The following is a 27,964-nucleotide window of genomic DNA, read 5'->3' as shown; positions in this document are numbered from 1 at the left end:
CATCTAAAGAAACTTCAAATTAAAATGTGGATAAAATGATCTTGAACAAGAACTTCATGTGTTGAAGTAGTTCAACCAGTTTTCAATTGTGCAGAGGCAATTTTCAAGATGCATCGAAAATGATGATGCAACCTGAACATGTCATTGCGTCAATGCGTTATGCAACCTGAACGTCACTCGTTGCTCTCTCAATGAGAGTTGTGGCAACTGCAAGAGGCTATTAAGTTGGAGGAACTGCTGAGTTGGAATGTGCATTTGTACAAGAAAAAATCTATTCATTATCCATTTTCTCATCATCCTTTCATCATTCTATAATGTGAAATTAAATAATAAATAGTCTTCAATCATTTAATGCCACATCATAGGATGATGAGAAGTGGGTGGGATGATGAGTAGCATTACTTTGTACAAAAAGAAAAATGAAGCTATCATAATCCCAAGCTACAAAGATTAATAAAATATATTCTGAAAAACAAAGAGAGGAGGAGCAAAGCATAGAAAAACTAGAATTCGAATTAAAACCATAGGCTTGAAAAAGGCAAGGTCGTGAAGATGTAAAGTAAAAACAACTAACCAGGTGCACAGCATTCGATGGCTTTGAGTTTCATGAATTACAAAATTTTGGAACTATTAAACCAAAATCAAGCGCCTTCGCTATTACACAGTATAGAACAGGATACAGATCCAGATTAAACAAACCGCAACCTCGAAGGAGAGGGAGGGCAAAGAAAGTTAATAAAAGGAACATAGCAGTATAAAGTGATCACTCTATAAAGTTATCAATCTGAACAATGTCTAAATGTTAGTAGCTGAAGATATGTTCAAATTCTTGATTCATCTCTAGCTTTCATATTCTCTCCAACAGTAAGGCAAACAAAAATATGCAACGTTCTTCAGTTCTCATTTTTATGCCTTTTCTTGGATGGACTTTTTGTCAACTTACTTGCTTTCTTTATGTTCTCATCATAACCCATTTCCTGCAACTCACATCAAGTAATCTGATAAACCTTATCTAAGCTTAAATCTCAGATTAAATGATAGCATCAAGATATAAAACCTTAATTACCTTATTTCTTTTTCTCTTTTCCTCTCCAAGCCTGTTTCTGCTTTTCCTTTTTTTGTTACTCTGACATTAGCAGAGAAGCATTAGCATCTTGTATAAAGATGTACTTTTCAATCTGTTTTTTTAAACATTGTGTTGGAACTTTCAAATTAAAATACTAACCAGCGGAAGAGCTAAAATTCGAGCATTCATCTCTGCGGGAGTCTCTTGGTTCTCAATTTCCCCATCACTGTTGAGCATATCCCTCAGTCTACCTTCATTCAGTAATTTCTCAGATCGAGCATGTCTCTAAGACATCGAAAGGTAATAATTAGGACAACAATGTAAGGCCCTCTAACAAAGTACCATATGGTGACGATTCTCACGTGCAAATTAACTCGAGGGCTAATGGCACAACATACAGAAACCCGGGAGGGTGGTGGCTAAGGTGAGTTATGAGACATTACTCTCTCATCTTGCTTCATTATGACAAATCGAAGTACATGTTACCAAACCACAAATTGGCCAAAGGTACTTATTTTCAGAAATAAAAGGTAAGGAGTGTAAGTGCCTGAGAGCACTATTAAGTAGTTGCCAGAACATATGTGAAAGACCACATGGTGCCCTAATCATAACAAAGAAGAATACTCTGACGCAGCAGGATGGTGATGGCTGAGGTGAGTTCGTGCACAGACACAACTTTTCCTCTAAATTTAGAACATTCCTCACTCTTAGAACCTAAGACTACGTAATTGACTAAGCACACATGCTAAGAAATATAAAAGTTTAAAGAGTGTTACTACCTGAGCTATCATTCAGCATTCAAATCAACTACCATCATCCTTGCCAAACCAAGGTGAGAGAGAACAACCCTCGTAAAAATGAGGGGAATTTTTGGCACTTAGAATTAATTATTTAAATCATAGGATGATTGGTAGGTGAGGAATTGTAAACGATGATTTGAATTTTAGGAGAGGAGTGGAAGAAATATGCGAGACATCTCACCTTGGAGTTTAGATGAGCCCTTAGAGTCTCTTCATTCAAACAGATAATTCTAGGGCATATCCGGCACTTGAAAACTGATTTGCATTTCATTATATAGGCTGGAATATCTGCTGGTAACGATTCTTTTTCAGCCACGATATTGGAATGTGTCTCCAGTGCTTCAGAACCACATTTACCAGACAAATGACTTTCAGAGAGGATTTGTTTTTCATTTCCGGTTTCAGCATCATCGTCCACTATGGGTAGACCTGCCATTCAACAATCACATCAAATATCAAGGAATGTACTCAACCATGGCATTACCCATAGTTTGTGTGTGTGCGTGCACGCATTGGTAAATGACTCACACACTCCCCATGAGAGTTAAACTGAAACCATACCCACCTCCACATTGTTGTGGGTGTTAGAAGTGCCATTCCCCAAGTCTATTTACAAACAAAGCAATAAATACATCATCATTGACAAGCTAACAAACAAGTAAAGAGTCGGTCACAATTTCCCTATATTCCTTTGTCACAACTCTAAGAAAACCTCAAACCACATCTAAGCCTATACTCCAAAAGGACCAGTTAAAATTACAATTAGAACCCCTTGAAATCATTATAGAGGGCAAGAACTTCGCCGAGGAGATGCAGTACGTCCTAGACCCCTCTACTCAATATCTAACTTCAGAATTCTCACAGCTTGAACAGGGCCAACACACCCTCCACCCTCGCCCAAAAAAACCGTACACCACATATCATGCTGAAATTGATCCCCACTTAAAGGTGCGCCGCCTTCTTAATAGACTTTTTTTTTTTATAATTACTAAGAGAATTTGATTCCAAGTAAATAGGTATAGCCCAAATACACAGGAAGTATACAAGAGAATACCTAAATACAAACTAGACCAAGTTCTTAATAGACTTCCGAATAGATATACCACAACAAGGCTTCAGAAAAGCTATAACTATTCGTCCATCGCCTCTATCCAGCTTGAAAGCACCAACATTTAAACAGACATCATAAGAAGTGCTGACTTATGTAATTGTAAGCCAGTAAGTAAGAAAATAACTGAAGCTTTCAATAGGGTCAGAAAGTTCAGGTACTGGATACAATTGTCCTCTTTTACAGATAATCAGTTTACCAGGAGCAAACACTAATGGGCACAAATATTTTGACGGAGAAAATCTTTTCGTATTCACAAGATACATTTCTTTTTTTGGGATTCCTGCAAAAGGAAGGCCGGGTCCAATATTTATATAATATTCAAATTGAAGAACTAAAAGTTATCCTTCCATGAAAAGGGAAAATCAAAATCCTTGTTCAAGCATTGCTTAAACTACAGAGTGCAAAAGCAATCTTAAATACGAATGTGTTTATAATAACATCAACAACATTGGTTCTAATACCTGACAAAAAAAAAGTTCATGAGAGGTAAATCCTTGAAACCTCTAATTTTATAGCCAGTTTATGAGTTTTTACGATGCCTAAATTCTATTTGTACTTATAAATACAAAAAAGGTCTTAAACAAACACAATACACAGATATTCATCAAAAGAGCTTGTACAACCCCATATATTCTGTTGCTTGGTCATGAAAAAAGCATGGTAGTAATATTAGCATAGCACTCTTTCATACATAAAAAAATAATAATAATATTATCATAGTGGATATAGGACTAATGCATCAATGTATCTCGGCAGCAAGATTACAGAATTCCAGCAATGCAGAAAATACAGTAAATCCTACCCGATGAGTCAAGATCAACCTCATTTGCTGAGCTATCCTCACTCTCATATCCTGAAACCAGCAAAATAAATGAAAAAAGAAGCATAAAAGTAAATTGGAATTTATGAGATTGTTGTAGGTGGAAAAGTGTATAAGGTTCTAGGTGACACGACAAGATGTTTACAAAACAGAGATAATAGTAAGTATGAGCAGGATTTTGCATGAAATAACAGTAGAGCCAGCAAAGAGAACTGCCATAACACTTAAAAGTTTTCTAGCATTACCCTACTCAGGTAACCAACGAAAGAAAGAAGGATGAGCATAAGTCCGAATAAAAATGAAGCATATACGAACAATCAATTGATGTATAGAGAAAGAAGAAACGGAAATAAGATTGAACCAACCAGACGAGGTAGAGCGAGATTCTTCATTCTCTTTGACTTCTGCAACTACATCATCATCTGAATCACCTGTGGCTTCTGCTTCTAATTCAGAGTCAGAGGATGATGATGAATCTGAGGCCTGATCTTTATCAGCATGTTCTAGCTTGTAGAAGCGCCTCTTTATCATTTCTGCTCTTGGAATTAGACTGTGAGAACCAAAAAAATCAATTCAGAATGTAAAACAAGTCAAAGTTGCAATTAATACAAATTACAAACTATGTGGAGAAGAAAGACCAGAAAAGGATCTTATAGGGATAGCACACAATACATTGTTAAGCTTCACACACCCAATGGGTCTTGAAGCTTAAACCCACTGGAGAGAGAAAGAGCAGTCCCATCAAACAAACCCATATTATATATTTGATAGGTAAACGATTATATAGAATTCCATTATCGCTTTTGAATTTCAGAAGCTTCTTTGCTTAGAACCCAAGTGGGGAAGAAGATATTATAGTTCTGATGTGGTAGCTACATTAAATATTTAAAAACACCAATAAATTTTATGATTCGTCACTGGATACCAATACCATAATATTTTTTTTCCCGACCAATTGAGATTATTTAGCGTCCAATCATAAAAGCAAAGTGGCATCTAAAACACCGTAAAAAATACTGACTCAGATAAGATCTAAAATTTGCAACAAACAACAATTACGATAAGATAATGGACGTAGATGCAGGATAAGAAATAGAGCCAATAACTTAAACATTACATTTCCCAGTGGAGACTAACAAGTCACAAGAAATACGCAATCAAGCAAGACCACGCCTTGTATCACTAATTTAAGAGCTCGATTAATTCCTATACACCAACTAGTTGGGGCAGCCTACAGAATTCCATTATCACATTCAAAATTATACAGAGCAATACATTCCATTTTAGAGATATGCCACGAAGTTTGCCTTGAATATCAACCCGTATTCTTTTTCCAACCTTTCTCTTACCTCCTCGGGCCGCAACTTAAAAGAAAACAATCTTCTTTTTACTTACGTTTGTATTAAAGCAATCTTCTTTGACATTGAAACATATATCATTACCCTCATCTTTTCACCGAGAAGTGATGTCCCTACCTTTTCACAGATTACTTTCTATATTCATTTTTCCCCCTGAGAATTTGCGATTAGTAAAAAAAAAAAGTAGCTAACTCTATCTATACATAGAGAGGGGAAGCGAGAGAGAGAGAGAGAGAGAGGCAGGCGCTCACACTGAACAAAGTTAGTGACGGCCGGGCGCAGCGAGAGGGAAGGAAAGAGCAGAGCAGGTTTTGGGTACGACTGCGGGGAGAGGAGAAGGGAAGGGAGGGAATTCTATTTGGTGATGGAGGCCGGTCCAATAATAAGGCCCACATTAGTGTCATTACACTTATATGGAATAAGGCCCAATTTCCTTTGAAGCTCTTATAAAAAGCCCACTTGTCTCGCTATGCCAGACAAACTCTTTTTTATCATGGAAAATATTAGTTTACTCTTTGGGTTTGTCCATGTTTTTTATTGCTAGTGTATTTTTATTTTTTTTAAATATTTTAAAATTTTATTATTAATGAATTTTTATTTTTTAAAATATTTTAAAATATTAAAAAATATGTTTTTCTTTTTTTTTTTAAATGAAATAGCGTTTACACCCGACAATAAGAGATAGGCAGCTGACTAGCATGATCATTTTATTACTAATATCAGGTGGCACCAGTAAAAATGAACCGCGGAGGTACTGTTAATGTTTTAGTTTTTAATTCATTGCAATATCAACATGTTATGTCAATCAATCGAAAATTAAATGTGAGTTTATAGTAATATCAATATGTCATGATGTCAATAATCGAAAATTAAATTTGGCATATTATTCATCTTCATGCTAACACATGATATCGATATGGCATGTGACAATTAATAGAGAAACATAATTACAAGTTTTTTAAAGTTCCAAAATTAAAATTAAGAGCAAGAGATTGAGATTTTAGTTGTAAGTACTGGTACTGATTTTACAATTCGAGTAATGTTAGGTACAAGTCTTAAATGTATAAGTATTATACAAGTTTTTTATAACAACGTGAATCTCATCAAGAAAAAATAAGTTTTTCATACTTTTTCACGATGGAGTCTACTTTTTAATAAAAAGCTTATACGAGACTTGTAAATTTAGAACTTGTATATATCATTTCTCTTGAAGTACTTCACCCTCGTACTTTAAATGCTGAACTGCATGCATGTCCGGTTAGCACTTGGTGATCGCCACACAGTTCATGACACCCGAAAAGTTGGTGCATATATAGCAATAAATTTCGTGCGTTTCATTTTGCTTTCATCAATCTTCTATGAGAGGGGAAAAAATATATAATAAAAATTCAGCTGCCTGTTAACTGTCTTATGTAAATTAGCGGCCTCTTTTATTTAAATTGTCGCTTTGTTTGTGTAGACGCTAACGTGATCATGTCTTCTTATGCCTGCTGATTTCTTATATGCAATGCTAGCTATTTTTTAATTAGTGGCTAGCTATTTGTTGTTGGAATCCTCCACCTACTGGATACCTTAAACTTAATGTAGATGGAGCAATGTTTTATGATTACCATAAGACAGACGTGGGAGCTATTCTCAGAGATGAAAATGGTGATGTTGTGATGGCTGCTAGCAAATTTGAGAATGGCCCAGAAATTAACAATTGAGCTTGTTGCTATGTTTTGAGGCTTACAGATATGTGCACATGAGATTTTCAAGGTTAATTCTAAAAAGTGATTGCTTGACGATGGTAAGGCAACTACAAGTAGAAGCAGCAGCTAGCATCATTTTCAAGTCTGGGGTTCTGCAGAAAGAAGTAATAAAAGGGTTGTTGCAACTCTTTGCTGAGTATAAATGTCACAACTGAACACAAACATTCCACGGACTATATATATATATATATGGACTACTGTATCAAATAAAAAGCCAATATTTTTTTATACAACAATATAAATCCTGAATATTGTGGGCCAAAATTACACACCTTCCATAACTAAGACTGGAAAAGATATTTTATTTCTTCTTTTGAAAGAGATACAATAATACCAAAATGAAAAAAGATCAGCAAAAGAACAATGCGATCGATCGAGCTTCTTCTATCGGTATCGGCCTTTTCCTCATTCAGCAAAGTCCTGGCATAGTGCATTAATGGGAATATGCAGGGTGGTCATGTGCATGCTAGTAACGCGAAGTAGGGCGATAGTACCTGAATGGAGGAGGACGATGTGGGTAATTTACAAATGGTGGTAGAGGGTTACCGGCGGGGGGTAGTGGTGCATCATGACCATAAGGTGGTGGGCCGGCTGGTCTTGGGGAAGGATGGTACTGTGGTGGCGGCAGTGGCTGAGGAGGATAGAATTTATGACCTGGTGGAGCTGGCTGCAAAGGACCGTCAATGTGTGGCGGCGGAGGCGGAGATGGGCATAATGGATCTGGGATTAATGGTACTACTGGTGGAGGTGGATGTCTATGGAAAGGCATTACTTTCTGAAGCAGGAGAAGTACTACTGCTGTGTTATAGAGACTAATTAGGTCAAGACCAATACAGTGGAGATATGATCAGGTTTATTATATATATATAATATATATCTAAGATCACCAGTTATAGGGTTGTTGGAAGATGATCAAGCTCAAAGACAAGTTTCCAGATTACATATATAAATAATTGATGGACTGTTAGCTGGAAGAATGGTAGACAAAAATGCACGTGTTCAACTAATTATATAGGCAGCAAGAATCCATGAATCCTTTTCAGTACTCCATTCACAGGCCACAGCGAGTTCAGTTAAAAAAACACGAGTGATCTTGTGGCCACATAAATATAAACATGTACGAATAATTAAAGATTGATCACCAGCTGATATTCTTGCCATTTCAATCTGCAGGTACGTACGTAGATATTGATGTTTAGGTGGCAATATCAGCTACTATATACACACAACAAACACACACACACACAAGTGCTCCAACTCGCTGCGCCCGCCTGATGAGTTTTTCCAAAACAGCTAGCGAATGACTTTGAAGTAAGAAATGTGTTTGTTTTAACTAGAAATAGATCATTTCAGAGTCTACGGAAGCATTAATATTAAAAACTAAAAAATTTAATTAATTAATTATAATATTCATGCATTAATTAATTAATACATGCGCGCAGGACCAACATTAATAAATTTATGTAACCCAATCATAATCAGTCACCTTTGTATATAATATTAATTATTAGGTGTTGCCTTGAATTCCAGGCCGCCAACATCTTCTTCAAGCTGTCTCCAAGCCTTGAATTCCACGCACACGAAATACCATTTTATATATCTAGCATTATTTTTTGTCATAATTTCGTGTTGATTTCTAACATTGGGAACTATATAAATATATATATATATATATAAATATATATGCATTCATTCATAATACGAGACGCGTGGGACGCGCGTTGCTTCATGTGCTAGCGACAAAACAACCTAGCTAGCTAGCTAGCTTGTTGCCTGGATATATATCTTGTTAATTAGTACTATATATGTAGCCTAGCACCAACACGAAGAATATCCCAGCTAGCTAGATATAATATAGAGCTAGGAAAGTAATTATATATGGTACTTATTATAATTATAAGCCAGGTACTAATTAAAGGGGTTCAATCAGATCATTTCTGGCTAGCTGCAGTATGCATGAGATCTGATCGATGATCATAGCTATACTTATTCATAATTTTCATTATGGTCAATATTACTGCATATATGCATGCCAAAAAAATGCAGAAATTAATGTATTAATGCAACTATATTAATTAACACCAAGGCATAATATATATATCCTTAATTTCCAAAGAATTCTTTACATGAAATATAAACCGATCGATCAGAATATTACACTAGATGACTTGAATTAATTATCATGTTATAAGTGTACACACACACACACACATATAATTTATATATATGTATATATATATATATATATGCAGCATGCATGTATATATGCTCACCCAAAATAAATCAGCACGATTTGTTCGGAACTAATTAAGAAGGAAGTGATCTTATAATTAGCTAGCTTCAAGAAAACCAGCACTAATTCCGTATAAGCTCACATGAGTTTTTGATCTGCTCACCCAAAAAATGGTGCCGTGAACACATGAGTACCTAATTTCACATATTCAGAATAAAAAGGGGATCGAAAAAGCATATAGAAGCTCGCGATTGTTAGCAAGCAATTAGCTGGGGATTTTGATAAGATGAAAGTAAGAGGCAGGATCGATGCACATGATCATGAACAAATCCATAGTCCTATTCTCATATATTTTCACATGCCATAGTACTACTGCATGCGTCTAGGTTAGCCTTTGAGTTATGCGATGGGTACCAATGATCACTGGCCTGAAAAATTAGAATAAAAATCAGTTTCCAGGGCTAGAGACCATAAGTTTGACATGCTACACTTTTCCCAGAACGTCCAATATATATATATATATATATATATATATATATATATATATAACCTTCATGAAGAAAGGAGAAAGTACTTCTTAATTTGTTAGCTAGATCTCTGACTAGAAGTATAGTCTTGACCCAAATAACCTCAACAAAATCGTAGAATCTAATGTCAGGATCGAAGAAGTACATAATACAGAGATCATGTAGCTAGGGCTAGTTATATATATTATAGACAGAAGCACATGATGAGAAGCACATACAGGAGCATATATATACGAAGATAATACTAAAATGCCATACAGAGAGTGGAGATTGTAATTAGGGTGCGCATGCTTAATTAACTTGATCGGTAATATGGCAGCGATAGATACTAGACTACTTTTTTTGTTAGAATATATGAAGATGAGATGATCCTGATCAGGAGCTGAGGGTGATGACAGAAGAATAGGGAGCACAAAGGAGTGAGATGCTGCCGCTCCAATTTGCATTTCATCATCTGTGCTCTCTATCTTCTGTCAACAACATCACCACTACTACTGCCCCTTCTACTTGAAAGAAATAGAAAAGAGATTACGCATTATACAGCCTTCTATATACTGGCCGCCTAGAGGAGTACTTCCTGCACGAGCCTTTTATGAGGAAAGCCGAGGGAAGATATATAAGAGAGGAGAGAGAGAGGGGACCGGAGAGGCCAGGGGGGTGTGTAAGAACACTCGACTGAGTGTTTCGGATCGATGACCTTAATTGAAAGACTATCAAAACCCCTATTTATAGATAAATAGTACGTTGTGCCAAATCCCAATCCTCTATATAGCTTAGATCTCTCGCGAGCTTTATGAAAGAATAAAATCTGTCGCCATAAAATTCATGATATTCTATGTTCTCGCTTCCAAAAAAGAAAATCCAGAATTAAACCATTAATATTTATGCCTTCCATGCATTTACTAGCTGGTACCTGATCATGATCAACTGACTCTTATTGGTGCATGGTCCTCGCTCGCCGCAATAAATAAAACGGTAAACTCTAGGACAATTGTACGTGCGATCGATATTGTCCTAATTAATTAAGAACTTAATTATTAACTAGGGCATTTAAATGGGCAATCTTTTAAATCCTAATAGAGTAGTACGTACTACTACTACACTATATATTTGAGTGCATTAATTAATTAGTGAAAATTAGAATTAATCCTACAACCATAATATTAGTACTTGCAGTGTACGTAAACGCCAGTAATTAAACTTATATATGATGCAGACTAGGCCAGGAGTACTCAACTATTAATGTTGATCTGCTCTACCTGTTACAATAAAGTGTACGTGTTTAGGTGATGATATCATGTTCCTACCTTTGATTATTTTGAATGTTGGAGTTATTTTTCTATGAATGTCATTTATTAATTGATTATTTTGCTACACATTTTTTTAACAAATTAAAAGTGCTAAATTTGTGCAAAGATATAATATATATATATATATATTTCTGATATATATCTCTGTTAAAACCCTCCATATACAACCAATTTGAGACAATTAGTTTATTTGAATTTCCGGCTGCATGCAGATTGGTTTCATTTGTTTTAGTTGAGAAGTGATCATGATGATCTCTCTAATTTTGTGGTATTTAAGCCTTTACTAATTGGAAATTAGGTGCACATGGAGACTGTAGTCGATTATATAAGCTGGGAATTAAAAACCGCGCACTAGGTTTTCCCATACATGATATATATATATATGTATGTATGTATGTATGTATTGCTAGCACCATTACGTACTAACCCGCGTGTGTTCCTGCGTTAATTATTACTTGTATAGCGAGCACAAGCAAGGTGCATGTACCTGTACAAAAGCAAACCATTAACCTGTAATTATACTTCATGATCAGGCGTATTAATCTACCGCGAGTACTGCTGTAGATTAATCAATACGTACAACAGAACCAAACTATATATATAAATATTTGTAAGCCATTTGTGGTAATATTTAGTTCGTGCAGATCAAACTTGTGCGTACGTAGTGGCTTTGTTCCTTATGATCACACTATGTACTCTCATCTTGCAGTAATATGCAGTATACAGTTTTATTTCTTTCCCAGATGTGTTTCTTGTTAAACTTGTTGATTAATTTGCAGTATGCATGGCAACGACACTTGTAGCAGGGGATACGATCCGTGTAAGAGCCAACTGCTAGCATATAATGCAATGATCATAATTATTTGGTGTAACTTCTGATCACGAAATGATCAGCTGAGATCATCGTGGCTAGCTGTGACATTCTCGCCAGAGAGATCAGATCGTTTGGTGTGGCGTCAGGGATTAGGCACGCATGCAAGTTGCAAAGAACCATGGAGAAGAAAGCAAAAATCTGGGGAATCCCCCCACCACGAAAGCCTTATCCTGCTCTCATCATCAAAGTTGGGACAATATCTTTCTAACACCCAATAGAGGTCGGTCAGTGGTCACTACTACTCATTCTTCCAGCTGTCAGCTCCCCCAAAGCTCCTTCCTCATTGCTTTTTTTTTTTTCGGTTCCATTACTTCTAAATCAAGATCCTGGTTTTCTGATCAGTTTAGATCATGACCTAAATATTTTTTATCTCAAATTATGGATTTATTTTAAACGCCTAAATTCAAATATTTTAGCAAGGTGGACAAGATCAATTGGGTTTTGTTTTTAAATAAAAACTAAAATTTCAGCATATCCCATTATATATAAAGTATAACCATGAAAGAGTTCGAATAACGAATATCATTGAGGGAGAATACGTAAAGACAGGCACACAACAGGAAAAAGGGACAAAAGAGAGAGCAGAAGGCAAGAGTCTCTGACCGAAGAACCCTTACTTTGGGGAGGGGAGAATCATTGCAACTGGCTATAATTGGTAAGGTCCCATAATCTTTCTGAGCAATGAGTATGAGGAGGATGTGTGCCCATTCCTAAACTTATCCCTATTCAGCTCCTTCTTTTTCTATAATAAAGAAGATTTTGATTTATGCTTTCCCCATTTGGGCAGTACTGCATGCAGCACTGCAGCCCCTGCCTTACAACTTGCACCTCTCGTGACTCGTGAGCGCGTCATGTGAAGGATCGACTTCTCTTTGATATTGGAATCTCATTAAAATATATCTACAATTCAGTTAAAAGTTTGTCTTTTAACAATATTGATTTTAGGATCTGCAGCAGAGCTTGAAATTAATCACAGAAAAATTGTTAATATCATCTCATAATCCTTAATTTCTTCACTCTTTAACTCGTTCTTAAGTGTAACATAAAATCCAGTGATCTACTATATATGCTTATGTTCTATATTGTTAATCTGCATGCAATTAGTGATATATCAGAGAATATTTAAGCGTGTGGTACTGCATGCAGGAAGAGCTAGGTCTGTAGTGGTTTCATGAATGATCAGATAAGTAGGGGAGGAATTTTCCATGCATGAGGGGATCATGGCCGAGAGAATCATATATATATGGTGCTGATTGATGAGTCATCTTTACATATATATATATACCACTCAGGGGGCTCACCATGGATATTTTTTGCTGTTTAGTGAGCAACTTCTTTCTGTTATGTTCAGCTTTGAGTATATTCTTGCATGCATGCTTATAGCTTCTAATTTGTTGCTGCCTGCCATCAGCCCTTTGAAACCCGGCCTGGGTCTATGTGGGGTCGATCGATCGATTCTCTTCTCGATCTATTGACTTGCTATACAATTACATGATCTGTTAGCATCAGAAAGAATATATATCAAGGACTATCCTTTGATAGACACCATTAATTAAGAACATGCGCATTAATTGGAACAAACAAATTAAAACTGGTAAAATATCTGAATATTTTTGACCAAAATTAAAGGCGGTCGATCGAATATATGTTTAATATTCCTGTCGTTAATGCGAGTATTTTATTTAGATAGTGATTCCCGGCCCGTCCAACTTTTTGCATGGAAAACGAACAGATTCAGTATTAATACTATGCGTTTTTAACGCCCATTAATCAGTGCATGCATGCTTATGCACTTCATGTGGGGGCATCAACTTCAAGGAATGGCCAAATATTCTTAGAAATCGTTACAAAATGATAAAAATAAAAATTAACGACTGATCATGACAATATGCCATCAATCATAAAGAATATATTACATTATCGTATAACTAATACATGCAATACATGAATATAACTTATTTTCTAATGATTGAATATTATCATACTGTATATAATATATATATATATATATGATAGAATGTATTCATAATATTTTAGTATATATAGTAATATAGTCTTCAAAATATTTACTATATTTATTTTATTATATGTGTAAATTAATTAGTTTAAATTAGTACTAATGTTGTAAAAATGTAGTATTCAAAATATCTCTCTCCTTTCTTCGATCTCCCTTCCCATCTTTAATTATTTCCCTTATATTTTATTTTCCACATGCAATTTCAATTACGAGAGCAAAAGTCATGTGGTTAAAGGAGCAGAATTGATGGATTTGTTACATGTACTAATAACTATGATGAATTGATGGGTTTGTTACATATATGACCTTCGAATAGTAAAAAACATGGGTGTTGCATGTGCAACTTGATGTGGAGTTAGATTCTTTGTTGGTGGTTAAGTGGTTAAAGGAGCAGAGTTGTGAAAACTGGTATTTTGAAGATTATTGGAAGGAAGTTATGGATATATGTTGTTAAGACTCAGCAGTTCGAGTTTCTCAAATATACAGCAAATGGAATGCCTCGACAGATTTTTTGGCAAAGATAGATGGGTGCGGAAGGGAGTAGTTGCCAATGATGTGATCCTCAGTGGATATTCCTTCTTATCTTAAAAGGAATTTTGCGCATAAAGAAGCTTGGTCTACCTCATATTAGATTGATTTAATACTTTTAATATGGGTGGTTTTTGGTTTGTTTGCTTTATTAGATTATATGGTTTTTTTTTTTTTTTTGTATACTGTAAAGTGGTTAGAGGTTTATGGCTTTTTATGTGGTTTTGATTTTATGAAAATTTGTAATCTTCATGTATTTGTTTTGTTACCGCAGTTTTCTGTATCAAAAGTGAGTGTTTTCAAAGAAAGAGCAAAAGTCATGTCAAATAAGCTAGCCATACATGCACCAAAGCGGTTGCTAAATTTTTCAGGCGGCTTCTTTCTATATGTTGCAAATTCAAGAAGTACGTAGTATGTAAAGGGAGAAAATCCTTTATACTAGGCCCGAGTTGCAGTAAGGGTATGGGGAGGAGTCGGGCCGAGAATTAGGCCCAATCGTATCATCTAGTCTAGGCTGGTGAGGTAAAGGCCCAGATCAGGGCGCGACTAGGAGGCTCAGGTCAGGCTATGCTGATGGGACGGAAGATACGAATAAAGACTAGGGAGGGAACGACACAATGTATGTCACCAGATGGAAGGGACATAGGACGAAAAGCATGTCACATTTAATGTGACCCAGAACAGAGGCCACGTCGCATTTAATGCCACCCAGAACAGAGGTTGTGCTGCATTCAATACTGCCCAAAACGGAGACCATGTTGCATTCAATGAGGCCCAGACTAGAGGGTGTGCTGCATTCAATGTGACCCAAGACCTGAGCAGTGTAAAGTAAGCCTGAGACCTTTGTTGCTCGGCAAAATGATGACATAGAGGCTGCTCGGTGAATCAATTGCGCGGAGTGTATTATCCCTTACTATGCAACACCCCACTATGGTGGGGACCTGATCGATAACTATAAATAAGGGCCAACTAACAGCAAATAAGATAATCAAAAAAATCTATAACTATCGTTACGCGTTATTATTTTGCTTTTGTTTCATCTTCTTCTTCATCATACTGACTTACGCATCGGAGGATCAACGGACCCCAAAGTCCCCCCTCCCCTCGGTAGTTACTGTGCAGGTGATCACTCGTATACCGCGTGTGTGAAGTTGCCCAGGCCGCGAAACACGATATCAACATAGTAATTTACTAATAATCATGTATTTTCAAGAGGAAAAATTTTGCTGCAGTAAATTATTCTTTCTTTTCTGACCCTAATTTATTTCTAACTCATAAGTGATGTGGCAGTCCATTTATGCTATGCTTGGTTGAAGATTCAGTTGAACTCAGTATAATTTTAAGTTGAATCTAACATCTAAACATCTAATTTTTAAATTATTAAACTCATTTCAACTCAAAATCTTCTTCATGTGGAACCCACAACTTTTTTTAACTTAACACATATTTATACATGAGATTCACAATTTTTTTTAACTTCCCATAAAAAAATATTAAATTCATCTTAATATTTAAACACACTTTAAATTCAATTTAGATGAGTCTCAATTAATCTTCTACTATTCAATACATTACTATTCATAAAAAAAATTTATTCAATTGAACTCAACGTAATATCTAAATATAACCTTAAAATTCTGCCATTCTTCAACCACAATAAGTGATGATATGTAAACAATAATAAAATATTAAATAATAACAAAAAAATTTCATATCACTCTAATATTCAAACGCAGGCTAATCATGCTCTGTTCCATGTTAACATATATGTCAGTCCAGCCGCCTTACTCCACCATTGCCTCCACGTCTGCACTGGCAAGATTAACCACGCCAACTTCTCTTCCTAGATTTTACAGCGAGGGTGGCCCGCCCCCCACGCACCCCTTTCCACGTGAGTCTATGAAACAAGTATCTAGAACCGCCATGTCAGCTTTGCTGACTGACTGACATGGTAAATCCAAAAGGAGGAAATAAGGAATAACTGTTAAAAAAAATTTCAGAACAAATTAACAAATGCATAAGTAATGTTCTAATTAAATGACCCCATAACAGTACGCAGCAGCTAATTTATTAGAGAGATTAAGCTCTTAATTTTATACTTTTGTGACCATCAAATTTATTAATAAATTTATAAATTAATATAATTGTATGTGATCCGTTATATTTATTTTATAATAAAAATAATTTTATAATAAGATTATATCATATCAATTTATAAATTAATTTAATTTTATAAAAAAAAATTGTAATTAAAATATTTATCTTGGGTATATAGATGCCACCGTTGGGTTGGCAAAAAGGGCCTGTAACAGCACGAGGGTGCTGCACCAAATGAACCTAAAAGTTCACAAACAGGTAGCACAAGACCAAAACTGCCAAACCCATTGACCAATAACAAATAAAGGTTGAAATAAGGCGCACAAACAGCAGTATCAGAGATATGCCTGCCTGCCTGCCTGCCTGCCTGCCATGGTCACAAAGTACTATCATTCTATTCCTCTCCTACTTTTTCACCCTGTTACAGGTGGGCGCTGGTGTTGCTGCGTTTGGATTGGATACTGAGTTAATATGTTGTTAATAATATTTTGAGTTTTATTAAGATTTTTTAAAAATAAATAAATTGATATATGTATTTAAATGTAGGTTGAGGTAAATTTAATTTTTTATGAAAAATTAAAAAAATAGTGAGTTCCGTTAATAATCAATTTGAGATGGGTTGAGATCATAGAACACTGCTTGAACAAATTAACTTGGATTCCTCCCCCTTTTTTTGTATCCCTTTTAGAGAATCCATATCATCAAACCTGATCAGCACTAATCCTCCCTGAGCGATACGCAATTTCTCAAGTCATCTACATAGAATTTAACTTTTAACACCGGGACAAGTCCCTTTTATTAATTTGTTGAAACATTTTTTTTTATTTCATTTACTATTTTCACCCGAAAGGGTATTGTTTGGATCTGATGACTATGTGTTGTTCATGTCTAAAACAAGTAGAGACGAGACTGGATAGAATTAGAGTTGTCAAATCGTGCTAACGAGTCGTGTTTGTATCGTGTCAAAACATGTATATTATACTATATAAGTCAACTTTAACTCGACCCGCTAAGCTTATCGTGTCAATCAAACCCTAACACGATCCAATAACATAACGGGTCATGTCGTGTCAACCCGTTTTGACCTATTTAAATAAATGGATTGAAATATATCAATATGGCTGTTCAGACTTATAAATTTGCTGTGCTCATCACAACAGGTAGCTTACCGTGGCAGAAATTGTCCTTTGCAAATGGGCTCATCGCCCCAACCCCGAAAACAACGTGGGGCTGGTTGTGGGCCATGGCAACACATCCTTTGACTGTAGGGAAATTGGGAAGACTTGGAGTTTCGTCAAATTTTTTAAAATGAAAATAATTTAATTATAAATTTATAAATTGATGTGATACATTAATTTATAAATATTTTTATTATAACATAGATGTAAGAATTCTAAGAAACTATATCACTTCTCTAAAGGAACTATAAAAGATAAAGTAGGTGAAACAAAAATTAACATTATTTTGGCCTAAAGTTGAACATATTTGATTATTGAATGTAGAGATACATGCATCATTCAGTCATCATCCAAAATCATACGTTAGATTCCACAAAGGCCACATGTTCCACCATTTAAATGATACGAATTTGAAGCGCACCGTCCATATCTATCAACCAATCATATCTAAACATGCATAATTTAGACTGATTGATCGGTGAACACATCTCAACCCAATCATCAATAAGACTTACTATTTTTTTTACTTTTTATAAATAAAAAATTTAACTATCTCAACTTAGTTCATATTTTAAATTCGTATCTCAATCTATTTAGAATTCACATAACATTACTATTTATAAACCAACCTTCAATACAATCTTAACATGATTCAAATTTTATAAGAGTTTAGCTATAAATCAATAACTTTACATACCACACATTCCATACTTATAACTTTTTTATAAGATGTAAATATATTTTTCATAAAATATATGAATATTTTTCATAAGATATGAAATATAAAATAACAAATAATGACTGATGAAAAAAATTTTCATTTTATAATTTATCTTGTACCGTAAAACTATTAATCAAAACTTTAAACCCCATCTAGATTCAGATATGAATTTAAATTGAGATGACTTTAAATGAATTGAATAAAATATTATTAATATATTATTTTTAATATTATTATTATTATTATTTACATTTAAAAAATTATATTACTTATTATATTTTATATAAAAATTTAAAAAAATTATACTGATTAGATAAATTGAGTTAAATTTCAAATCCAAACAAGGCCGGGTTATTTATTTGGCTAGTCCCCATATTATTTTGGTGTCGGAGTACCAAGTCCTCAAAGCTTGACTGTTTGAGTCGTGTATTTTCCACTGATCCACCATCAAGCCATATATAATAAACTATAAATGAAAAACTATAGTAAACAGAAATCAATCATTTTCAAAAATCAATTTCCCAGATTATTTTCCCCTCATTACTACCGACTTCCAAACAAGGTTGCCCACCGGATTTATACAAGAACCCTAATCTGAAAAATAACATGATCCACTATATGAAACTGCATCTTATAATTATCCTGTAAAGAAAGAAAGAAAGAGCATCTTATATTCAGATCTAAACACTTGAATTTGTTCTCTTTCCATCCGTTTCCCTCTTTCTGCCGGCGGGTGGCGAAACTTAGTTGCTACTACGAATAAGAAAAACAGGGTTGGATCAAGAAAATATGTTCAGAAAAAAAGAACAAATTATACCTTGTCCAGATTACTCAACGAGCAGAATAGCAGAAACCCAAAACGGGTACAAGGGGTAGAGATGGAAGGGAAAGGGAGGAACCGCCGGAAATCATTGGAATGGGCGGCTTTGGGAAGAATCAACTCCGCAAAGATCAGAACTTTCTTTCATCCCAAACAGCCCATTCCCACAACTTCCAGTAGCTCCAATCTCCCTTTCCCTCTTCTCAGTTACATGATCTCAGCTTTTGTAATTTCTTGCTTTCACTCTCAAGTATGGCCGCCAAACCATAAATAACTTCTGATAGAACCAATTCGATCTTTGCCTTATATAGAGACTCCAACCCTAATGGACCGCAACGCCACCTACCCACCCCTATAGAGCCACTGAATTGCAAAATGATCCTTTTAGTTTTACTTATTTGTTTTTGTAGTTTTTTCTCGGTAGATGGTTGATAAATTGAAAATTGTTACCGATAAAAATAAATTTATAAATTAATTTGATATTATATAATACTTTATATTTATTTATAATAAAATAATTTTATAATATTTAAAATTTAAAATTCTTCTATGCATGGCCAAAAATTTTTATTGTCAATTTATTTTAAAAAGAAAAAGAAAAAAAAAAGACTGCAATTAACTTTAAAAAAGTAAACAAAAACCTAGAAAAAATAGAATAAATGACACCTAATCTTCATTTTTATATTTATTATTACTCACAACAATCTCATTCGATAAATAGATTGAGCGTAATTCATGTTTTGTAAAGAACCATCTCGAGAGTCGAGGGTCGAGACACCTTGTAAAATAGCTTTTATAATTATTTGCGCGAGAAACGAGCTTGACCAATTTTGCAAAGGCTATAGATCAGAAAGCTCCAAGCATTTTCTTTGATGCCGAACAAAAGTTCGATAGTCTTAGATCTCATCATATCCTTCCATTGCTTTTCTATTTTTCTGAAGCTATCCTTTTCGTTACACCAAATGTCCTGATGCTCAAAGGAAGCTTTTGCACCACGCAAAATGAACCAAAAAAAAGAAAAAATAGAACCAAATTCGTCTAAAATGTCGCACAAGTTAGGCCCTTTCTTCCTTTCATTTGAAAACGGACAATGCGAAATATTCCCACTTCAGGGACATAAAAAGTTCATATATTCACCCGCCCTTTTCTTTTTATGTTTAGATGCATGAAAATCGCTCAAAGGCTGGAAGGGCAAAAAAAATAATTATCGGCTTGCTATGGTGATTCGGGTCTCGATAGGTGTTGTTTGAAGCTCCCGGCAGTAAGGGTGCTACCCGCACCGTATTAGCTTCTCTCTGCCCCCACCTCGCATAGGCCGGGTGGTGGGGTTTTCACCCCCACCCCGACATTGGGGGGCGGACTCCCAAACAACCCCGTCTCTTGCCCACTTCAATAATAGATTACAATCCATTAAGTCTAAAAATTATTTATGAGTCTAAAAGTAATCAAAAACACATTTTTGGACTCAAATATGACTCTAATTTAAAGATTATGTAGTTTTTAAATTTACTAGTGCATATTTTGTATAAGTTGTATTGTAATACAAGAGCCTCACTTTGCTTAAGTTTGAGACTTGTATTGTCAAGGTAATCTATAAAAGGATCACCCTATTACACTATAACTTACACAAAGTATTAAATAAAAATTCTACTTAATACATATTAATATATTAATATATAATAAAAATAAAAATAATTATATGTAAATATATATTTATATAAAAAAAAACTTGGGTGCGAGGCGGGTGACGGGGAGGGGCGGGGCCCCACTAGAGTCTGGGGCTATACTGCCCTCGCTAGTGTCTTGCCCTGCAAGGCGGGGTTGCCCGATGATCCCGTTTTCGATTTACTATTAGTGTCAGAGTTTGTATGAAGTAACCCATGCAAAGAGGTCACAGGACCTGTCGACCCTCTGGGTCCACCTAAGGCGGTTGCCGAGCCCGTCAGATCGTTCCCAAAGGTAACCGCGAGGCAAAGCGGTTGTGGAGCTCAGAGACCCGTTAACTCCGAAGGCTCCTTCCCAGAGGTAACCCACTAGCAGCAGTTATGGCTCGAGTATGACACTCGGCGCTAGTCTAAGGACTCGTGTCAGCACGAATGTTGACAAATCTAGGGACTTGTGTCCGACTGGTCGTGTGGGCAAGCCCTGGGCTCTAGCCCGACCAATGCATTATGGCGAGTCTAGGGACTCAACTTGGTGGATGAAGGTCGGCAAGTTTAGGGAGTTATGTCCGACTTGTCGTGTAGGAGAAACGATGGGGCCCTAGCCCCCAATGCATCGTGGCTAGTCTAGGGACTTGGCTTTACTAGCGTGAGAGTCGATAAGTCTAAAAGCTTGTGTCCAAACGTTATGTTGCGACGAGTCAATGGACTCGGCTTTGCTGACGTGATGGTCGACAAGTCTAGGGACTTGTGTTCGACTGTTATGTCGCGACAAGTTTAGGGACTCGGTTTTGCTGACGGAGTCACTTGTCTGTGCTTAATTGCTCTGCTAGAGCACGATGAAGGTTGGAGATGTGCCGTTGAGGCCTGTGGGTTGTCACGTTTTGACAATGATGGAGGTTCGACGTGTCCACATGCGTGTTAGCGCCAAACAATTTGTCTCAAAGGAGTCATATTGGGAGTCTGGGCATTGCCCAAATGGGGCCATGTGGCCGGTGTTCCGCACCACAGGAAGTAGTTTTGTTAGTAGAAATAAATTCACACAGATTTTGAGAGAGATAAACCGGAGAGTTTTAGCCAATATAGTCGATTTTCGCTTGACTGGAAATTTCCCTAGTTGCAATTCCTCCCTTGCTCCTTTCTTCTATTTTTTTTTTTATACATACATTAAGAACCCGTGTAGCAACATGTAACTCTCTCGGGAGATAAGCCTTGATCACGTGGAAGGACTGTGCAACGTGTAGGTCAATGACTCTGGTGCAGTCGAGAAACTGTGCTCGAGTGAGTGTATCCGTCGCATCCAAGGAACTATCCCAAGCAGGTGAGTCCAGTGCATCCCAGGTACTATCCCGAGCAAGTTTGTCCAGTGCAGCCAAGGGACTGCTCCTGAGCAAGTGTGCCCCACGCACCCTAGGAATCATCTCGAGTAAGTGTGTCCCATGCAGCCAAGGGGCTGCTCTTGAGGAAGTATGTCCCTTGCAGCCAAGGGGCTGCTACTGAGCAAGTGGATCCGAGCAACCGATCAGGGGTCCGACTGAGGGGCTGTGAGGCATGAGGCCGAGAATAGGGGTCGGGATGCATGGCCAAGACGTTGGTTTGCCCGGCAGGTGCTGCGCTCGACTTTCTCCCCGTTCAAAGGAGGTGGCCGATTGGAAACAGAAACCTTTGGCAGCCTAAGTGGTGGGGAGGATACGGGGGGGCTCACGGCCGGCAGCCCAGAGCCTCTCGGGTGCACGTGGGGCAACATTCAATTATTGACCGCCGTACACAGTCATCATCGCCGGTGACCACCACGGCTGCGATAGAAAATGTCGGCAGCCTCTTTGGTGGTCGAAAGTTCTCTCCGGTGGGCCCATGACGTGTGCCTGAGGTGGATCTCTGGTGCAAGGGACATGCACCGGTTTTGTTGCCATGCATGGCTGGTACATGCACAGCGATGTGCACTTAAGTGCACAGAGTTGTTTGTGACACATGTAGTGCATGTGTACTGTGTGCCTAAGCAGGTCTTAGTGCACATGCCTACTTTCCATTTCTCTTTATACACAGTGGCAGAACGTGCAGGGTACTGTGCACTCCCCTTATGCACGGTACTATGGACTAATGTACATTTTCTTTAGCGTGTGCAGTGCATTGTGCTAACGGCTCGGAAAGTATATGTGCTAGCGACTTGGGAAGTATATGTGTCTGGGCATAATGCCTCTCATGTGAATAGTACTAGCCATGTACCCCCTATTTACAAAGTGCATCCAAAGTGTACAGAGTGCAGTGACAAGGAGTTTGGGTTCTTGTTTGGGCGAGAAAAAGTTCACTCACCCTTTTTTTTTGCAGCAGTCTTTTTATAAATATAAAAGTTGGAAAATTAAGGACACTTATTTGAGAGAATGCTGTCTACTCGTCTTGTAATTATTCAGCGTGCTGGAAAATCACCATTCTCACACCTTCAATGTAAAGAATAAATTAGATCCCACAAAAGGCACTTTATGGCTTGAAGCAAGGCCCTCATGCTTGGTTTCGACGCTTCAATTCTTTCTTGCTTCGTCTTGGTTTTCTCTGCAGCCGTGCTGACACATCCATTTTTCTTCTCACTCGCTCAAGCAGCATTATCTATTTATTGCTCTACGTCAATGATATTGTTGTCACTGGCAATGATGATGCTTTACTTCTGGATTTTATTCAGCTCCTCCATTGTGAATTTGCTACCACAGATCTGGGCCCTTTAAGTTATTTTCTTGGTCTTGAAGTGTCCTCCTCTGCCACCAGATTCTTCTTGAGTCAAGCCAAATATGCCCATGATATTCTTGCTCGTGCTCAGCTCCTTGACAACAATCCGGTATCCACCTCCATGGTTGTTTCTCAGTGGCTCTCTTGTGATGGTGATCCATTTTCTGATCCCACATTTTATCGCTCCATGGTGGGTGCATCGCAGTACTTGACTATTACTCGTCTTGATCTTGCCCATGCTGTAAATTCTGTCAGTCAATACATGCAATCTCCTATTGTTCACCATTTTCAAGCAGTCAAGCGCATTCTGCGCTATGTCAAGGGCATACTCCATTATGGGCTATCTTTCTCTCCTTCTCCGCCCACGAGCATCCTAGCCTATTCTGATGTCGACTGGGCTGGTTACCCCGACACTCGTCGCTCCACTTCTGGCTATGCGATCTTTCTTGGTGAAAATCTTGTCTCGTGGAGTGCTAAGAAACAATCAACTGTTTCTCATTCAAGTTGTGAATCTGAGTATAGAGCATTGGCTCTCACGGCTTCTGAAGTTACTTAGTTTTCTCATCTCCTTCGGGATCTCAAGGTCTCTTTGAACCATCGGCCTTTGCTCCTCTGTGATAACAAGAGTGCAATTTTCCTGGCTCTCAATCTTGTTTCTCACAAACGGGCTAAACACATTGATTTCAACTATCATATTGTTCGTGAGCTCACTGCTTCTGGTGCCATTCAGCCTCAATATGTGCCGTCTCACTTGCAGGTTGCTGATGTGTTTACAAAGAGTCTCTCTCGACCTTTCTTTACCTTCTTTCATTCCAAGCTTCACGTTCGGATCAATCCCGCACTTAGCTTGCTCAGGGGGGGTATATAGAGGATTCGAGAATATTGCCCTCTGATTGTGAACCATATTCACGAGATCCCTCTTGATTATAGGAGATATTTCTAGGTGATAGTTTCCATAGTTAATTGTGCAATATACGATTGTAAATGCTTCCATATCTGTACATTGTCAACTTACATTCTATAAATGAGAATGTCACCACCAAAGCCAAGTATGGTGGTTTTACAAACCTTCTCACATACGTCCACAGGGTGTTTGAGGAGGAGAAATCTACTATGGTATACATATTTTACAGTCTCTCATAGCCTCTCATTTCTCATTATACGATTGAGATCTTGAATATATTTTTCGGAGAAGATGTTCTTACTAGAGCTCCTTTCGAGAGGTTGAAGAAGAAGTCAAAGTCCCCTTGAAATCGTCTAGCCGTTTCCTTTTATCTGATCCCTCTTTCTGCATGCCCTTAGTGAGTGGTAGGGCTGTAAAAATAAATTGTAGAACCAAAAAATCAGCCCGGACTGGTTGGTTCGGTCCGATTTTGGACCGATTCGGTCCGGGACCAGTTCCTTCATTTTAAAAACAGGTCATAATGGGTCCGGTCTTGGTTTTATGTTTTCTAGGACCGGTTCGTATATTTATATATTTTTAATTAATTTTTAATTTTTAATATTAATATTATATATAATAATTTTTATAAATTATAATTATATTTGAAATAATGTTATATTATAATTTATAACATAAAATTTTAATCTTAAACATGAACATTTATTTGATCATATGTTTTAAATAGAAAATATATATTAATTACATTTTATGGCTTATTAAGTTCTCAACATATTCATTTTGATAAATATATTAGTAATACTAATATACATTAGTATATTAATTACTATATTATCATTAACATATAGTAATAGAACTATACCAATAGTATTACTATATATTAATATTTATATATATTAATATATATATAAGTATAAGAGATTAGAGATTAAATATATACTAAAAATTGAAAAATCAAATCGAAAGTATCAGTTTAAGAGGATAACTGATACGATATCAGTTCTTGAAAACACAAAACCGATATATACCAATTTGATCCCAAAATTTATTTAAAATCGAACCGTTACACCCCCAAAGAGTGATGAGAATTTGCCACATTCTCTTGCCCATTTTCTTTTCCTTTTTCTTTTTTTCTCTTTTCCTCTTATTATTTTCTAACTTTTCTTCTAACATCTTTATCCCCTCTTTACTCTCTCTCTTATCTCTTAGCGGTGGCCTTTAGGTGGGCTGGACTGATCTTAGAGTTGAATATTTTATCCCATTCACTTATAATAGAAAAAGAAAGTATTTATAATTTTCAAAACTAATTAATGTTATGATCATGAAATGTAGACTAGTTGACTTGCTTGCGGCCAAGTGTTACACGACAATCTCCAACAACCCATCTTCAACGACACAGCTAGCTAGCTAGGGTCGACATGACAATAAAGTTGAACATGCAACGCCAAAAGGAATTAAATATTGTACGCACGGGTTGCGACTTTTCAAAACCATTTTAAAGAGTAACACGCACCTCATAGTTAGCTGGTATCTTGGGTACGTAATGAAGGCAAAGTACTGCATGCATATGTGAAACAATTACTGATCCAAAAGTTTTGAAATTATTGGATATATAGTAATTTAGTTAAGTCTTTAATTTTCAAGATTACAATATTTCACCACATTTTTAAATTCGATGTCTACAACAGTCCATTCTATCAATACTGACTCGATAATAGCCTTTAACTTTCTTTTGACAGTTTTACTCATCTATCAATATTCAAAGACTTAACATTATGTCCATATATAGTATTAAGATATTTTAATCCAGTCTATATGTCGCTCTCTCTTTAGTCGATCTGATACCAATTGACTTGAATCCTTGGCGTAGTTCTGCTCTGATACTAATTGTTAAAGACTCGACCATTAATACAAAAGTTTTAGATTATTAAATACTAATTTGATTAAATCTTAACCGGCATATAAAACCTAGTTATAGTCATGAGTGTAAAAGGAATGCTTCCTTGAAACCTAGATCCCAACTAATTAAACCAATGATCTAAGGCTAATGATCTATATCATGTGGTCTTTCCTCGATCTGAAAATTCATGATTCTTTATTTCCCATTAGTAAATTGCCATAGTCATAGATTAAGGATTTAGCACTTAAGATCTAGCTTTTAACTGTTTTTTTTTTTTTTTTTAAGAAGCTGTATCCTATCAGTTCTGTTGCGTGGGGGTGAGTACGTATGTATGTCTGTTCAGACAAGTTCGAATTCGTGCCTGCAAACTTAAACATGAGAGTATATATATGCATGTCCCGAAAAACTAATTTATTTGCATTAAAGCTTCCTCCGACAAAACTTAAGATCAAAGGAAAACGAATCACAAATGAAAAACAAGGTAAACACAAAAAGAAAACAACATTACAGGTCCAAATTACTTTCAAAAGGACCAGATGCAAAGTTACTTACAAAAGAAAAAAGACAATACAGACAATATATATATATATAGCAGTATCTGATGATCTACACAGTACTTAATTCACGAGAAGCCTGTAAAACCTTATATATCTCAAAAATCAGTCTATTCTCAACTTCTTCAACGGAATAAACTGCGGCGGCAGCGCCTTGGCGACCCTTTGGAATGCGTTTTCCTCCAAAAACGTTGGTAGTACTCAAGTACCCTACGTTACCGGCCAAGTTAACCATCATGTTGATATAAGCATTCTTTAGCTTTGCCCAGATTTTGAATGGTGACCCAATCTTCCAGCGCAGCTTTGGAATTGCTGATCTAATCCTCCAAACCCTACGAGGGCTGTCTCCAAACCTCATGACCTTCATGTTCCTTCGGTTGGTTTTTGATCCATAGAGTCGTTGGTACTGTTGTCTTCGCCAGCATCTCTTTAGGCTACCCCGAATTGGTTTAGGAATTAACTCCATTTAACTTGAGGAAGAAGACGGACGGACGGAGAGAGAGAGAGAGAGAGAGAGAGTATGACAAAGTGGCGAGTCTCACGGATCATGATATATATATATTGAAGGGGGAGAGCATGGAAATCGTGAAAATTCAAATTCAGCAGGCTACGATGTTTCCTGTAGAAGTGAAAGATCAAGAAAGTCAGGTCAAATAAAGCTGGTTTGACTAGTATTTAAGTTGCCTAGGGAGGATATATTGGCCGGATTGGCCATCAGCAATGACAGCAAACATTATATATATGGTTGTTAAGCCTTTTGACAAACATTTAAAGCCTTTTCACCAACGTATATATATAATTTAATAAATACACGTGTTTTCTAAATAAGCAGTGCTACTTCATCTTTTTAGAGATGTAGTTCGAAAGTCTATCGAAATACAGATAAAATATATTTTTTTATTTTTTATTTTTTTTATTTGATGTATTTTTTAATTATCATAGACATTTATAAAAAAAATAAAAAATTTATAATATCATTAAAAAATATTTTCTTAATTATTAAATAAATAAAAAAT

The 27,964-nt window shown here is 36.3% G+C and overlaps 2 protein-coding genes across 2 annotated transcripts; both read right to left on the bottom strand.

Annotated features, from left to right (window-relative positions):
• Window positions 1-602: 602 nt before the first annotated feature.
• On the bottom strand, window positions 603-5,509 carry LOC109002224. Its single transcript, XM_018979867.2, has 7 exons — window positions 5,407-5,509; window positions 4,163-4,347; window positions 3,780-3,830; window positions 2,048-2,295; window positions 1,226-1,351; window positions 1,067-1,126; window positions 603-977 (listed from the first exon to the last, which is right to left on the bottom strand). The coding sequence occupies exons 2-7, from the start codon at window positions 4,326-4,328 to the stop codon at window positions 894-896; spliced, it is 735 nt and encodes a 244-aa protein (XP_018835412.1). The 5' UTR covers window positions 4,329-4,347; window positions 5,407-5,509; the 3' UTR covers window positions 603-893.
• A 21,491-nt stretch (window positions 5,510-27,000) lies between these two features.
• LOC109002221 lies at window positions 27,001-27,414 on the bottom strand. The gene has a single exon (XM_018979865.1). The coding sequence runs from the start codon at window positions 27,412-27,414 to the stop codon at window positions 27,001-27,003; it is 414 nt and encodes a 137-aa protein (XP_018835410.1).
• Between the last annotated feature and the right edge of the window lie 550 nt (window positions 27,415-27,964).

The sequence above is a fragment of the Juglans regia genome, chromosome 10 (genome assembly GCF_001411555.2).
Source record: "Juglans regia cultivar Chandler chromosome 10, Walnut 2.0, whole genome shotgun sequence".
In the NCBI taxonomy this organism is placed as follows: domain Eukaryota; kingdom Viridiplantae; phylum Streptophyta; class Magnoliopsida; order Fagales; family Juglandaceae; genus Juglans; species Juglans regia.
This window is presented reverse-complemented; position numbering and strand designations above follow the sequence as displayed.

Bases quoted from the DNA above. Each gene is read 5' to 3' on its own strand.
- LOC109002224 (XM_018979867.2), bottom strand. From the start codon at position 4,328: ATGATAAAGAGGCGCTTCTACAAGCTAGAACATGCTGATAAAGATCAG. The intron at 3,831-4,162 runs GTTGGTTCAATC...TGCTGGTTTCAG, and splicing joins ATCTCGCTCTACCTCGTCTG to GATATGAGAGTGAGGATAGC. The intron at 2,296-3,779 runs GTAGGATTTACT...GTTGAATGGCAG, and splicing joins GGTTGATCTTGACTCATCGG to GTCTACCCATAGTGGACGAT.
- LOC109002221 (XM_018979865.1), bottom strand. From the start codon at position 27,414: ATGGAGTTAATTCCTAAACCAATTCGGGGTAGCCTAAAGAGATGCTGG.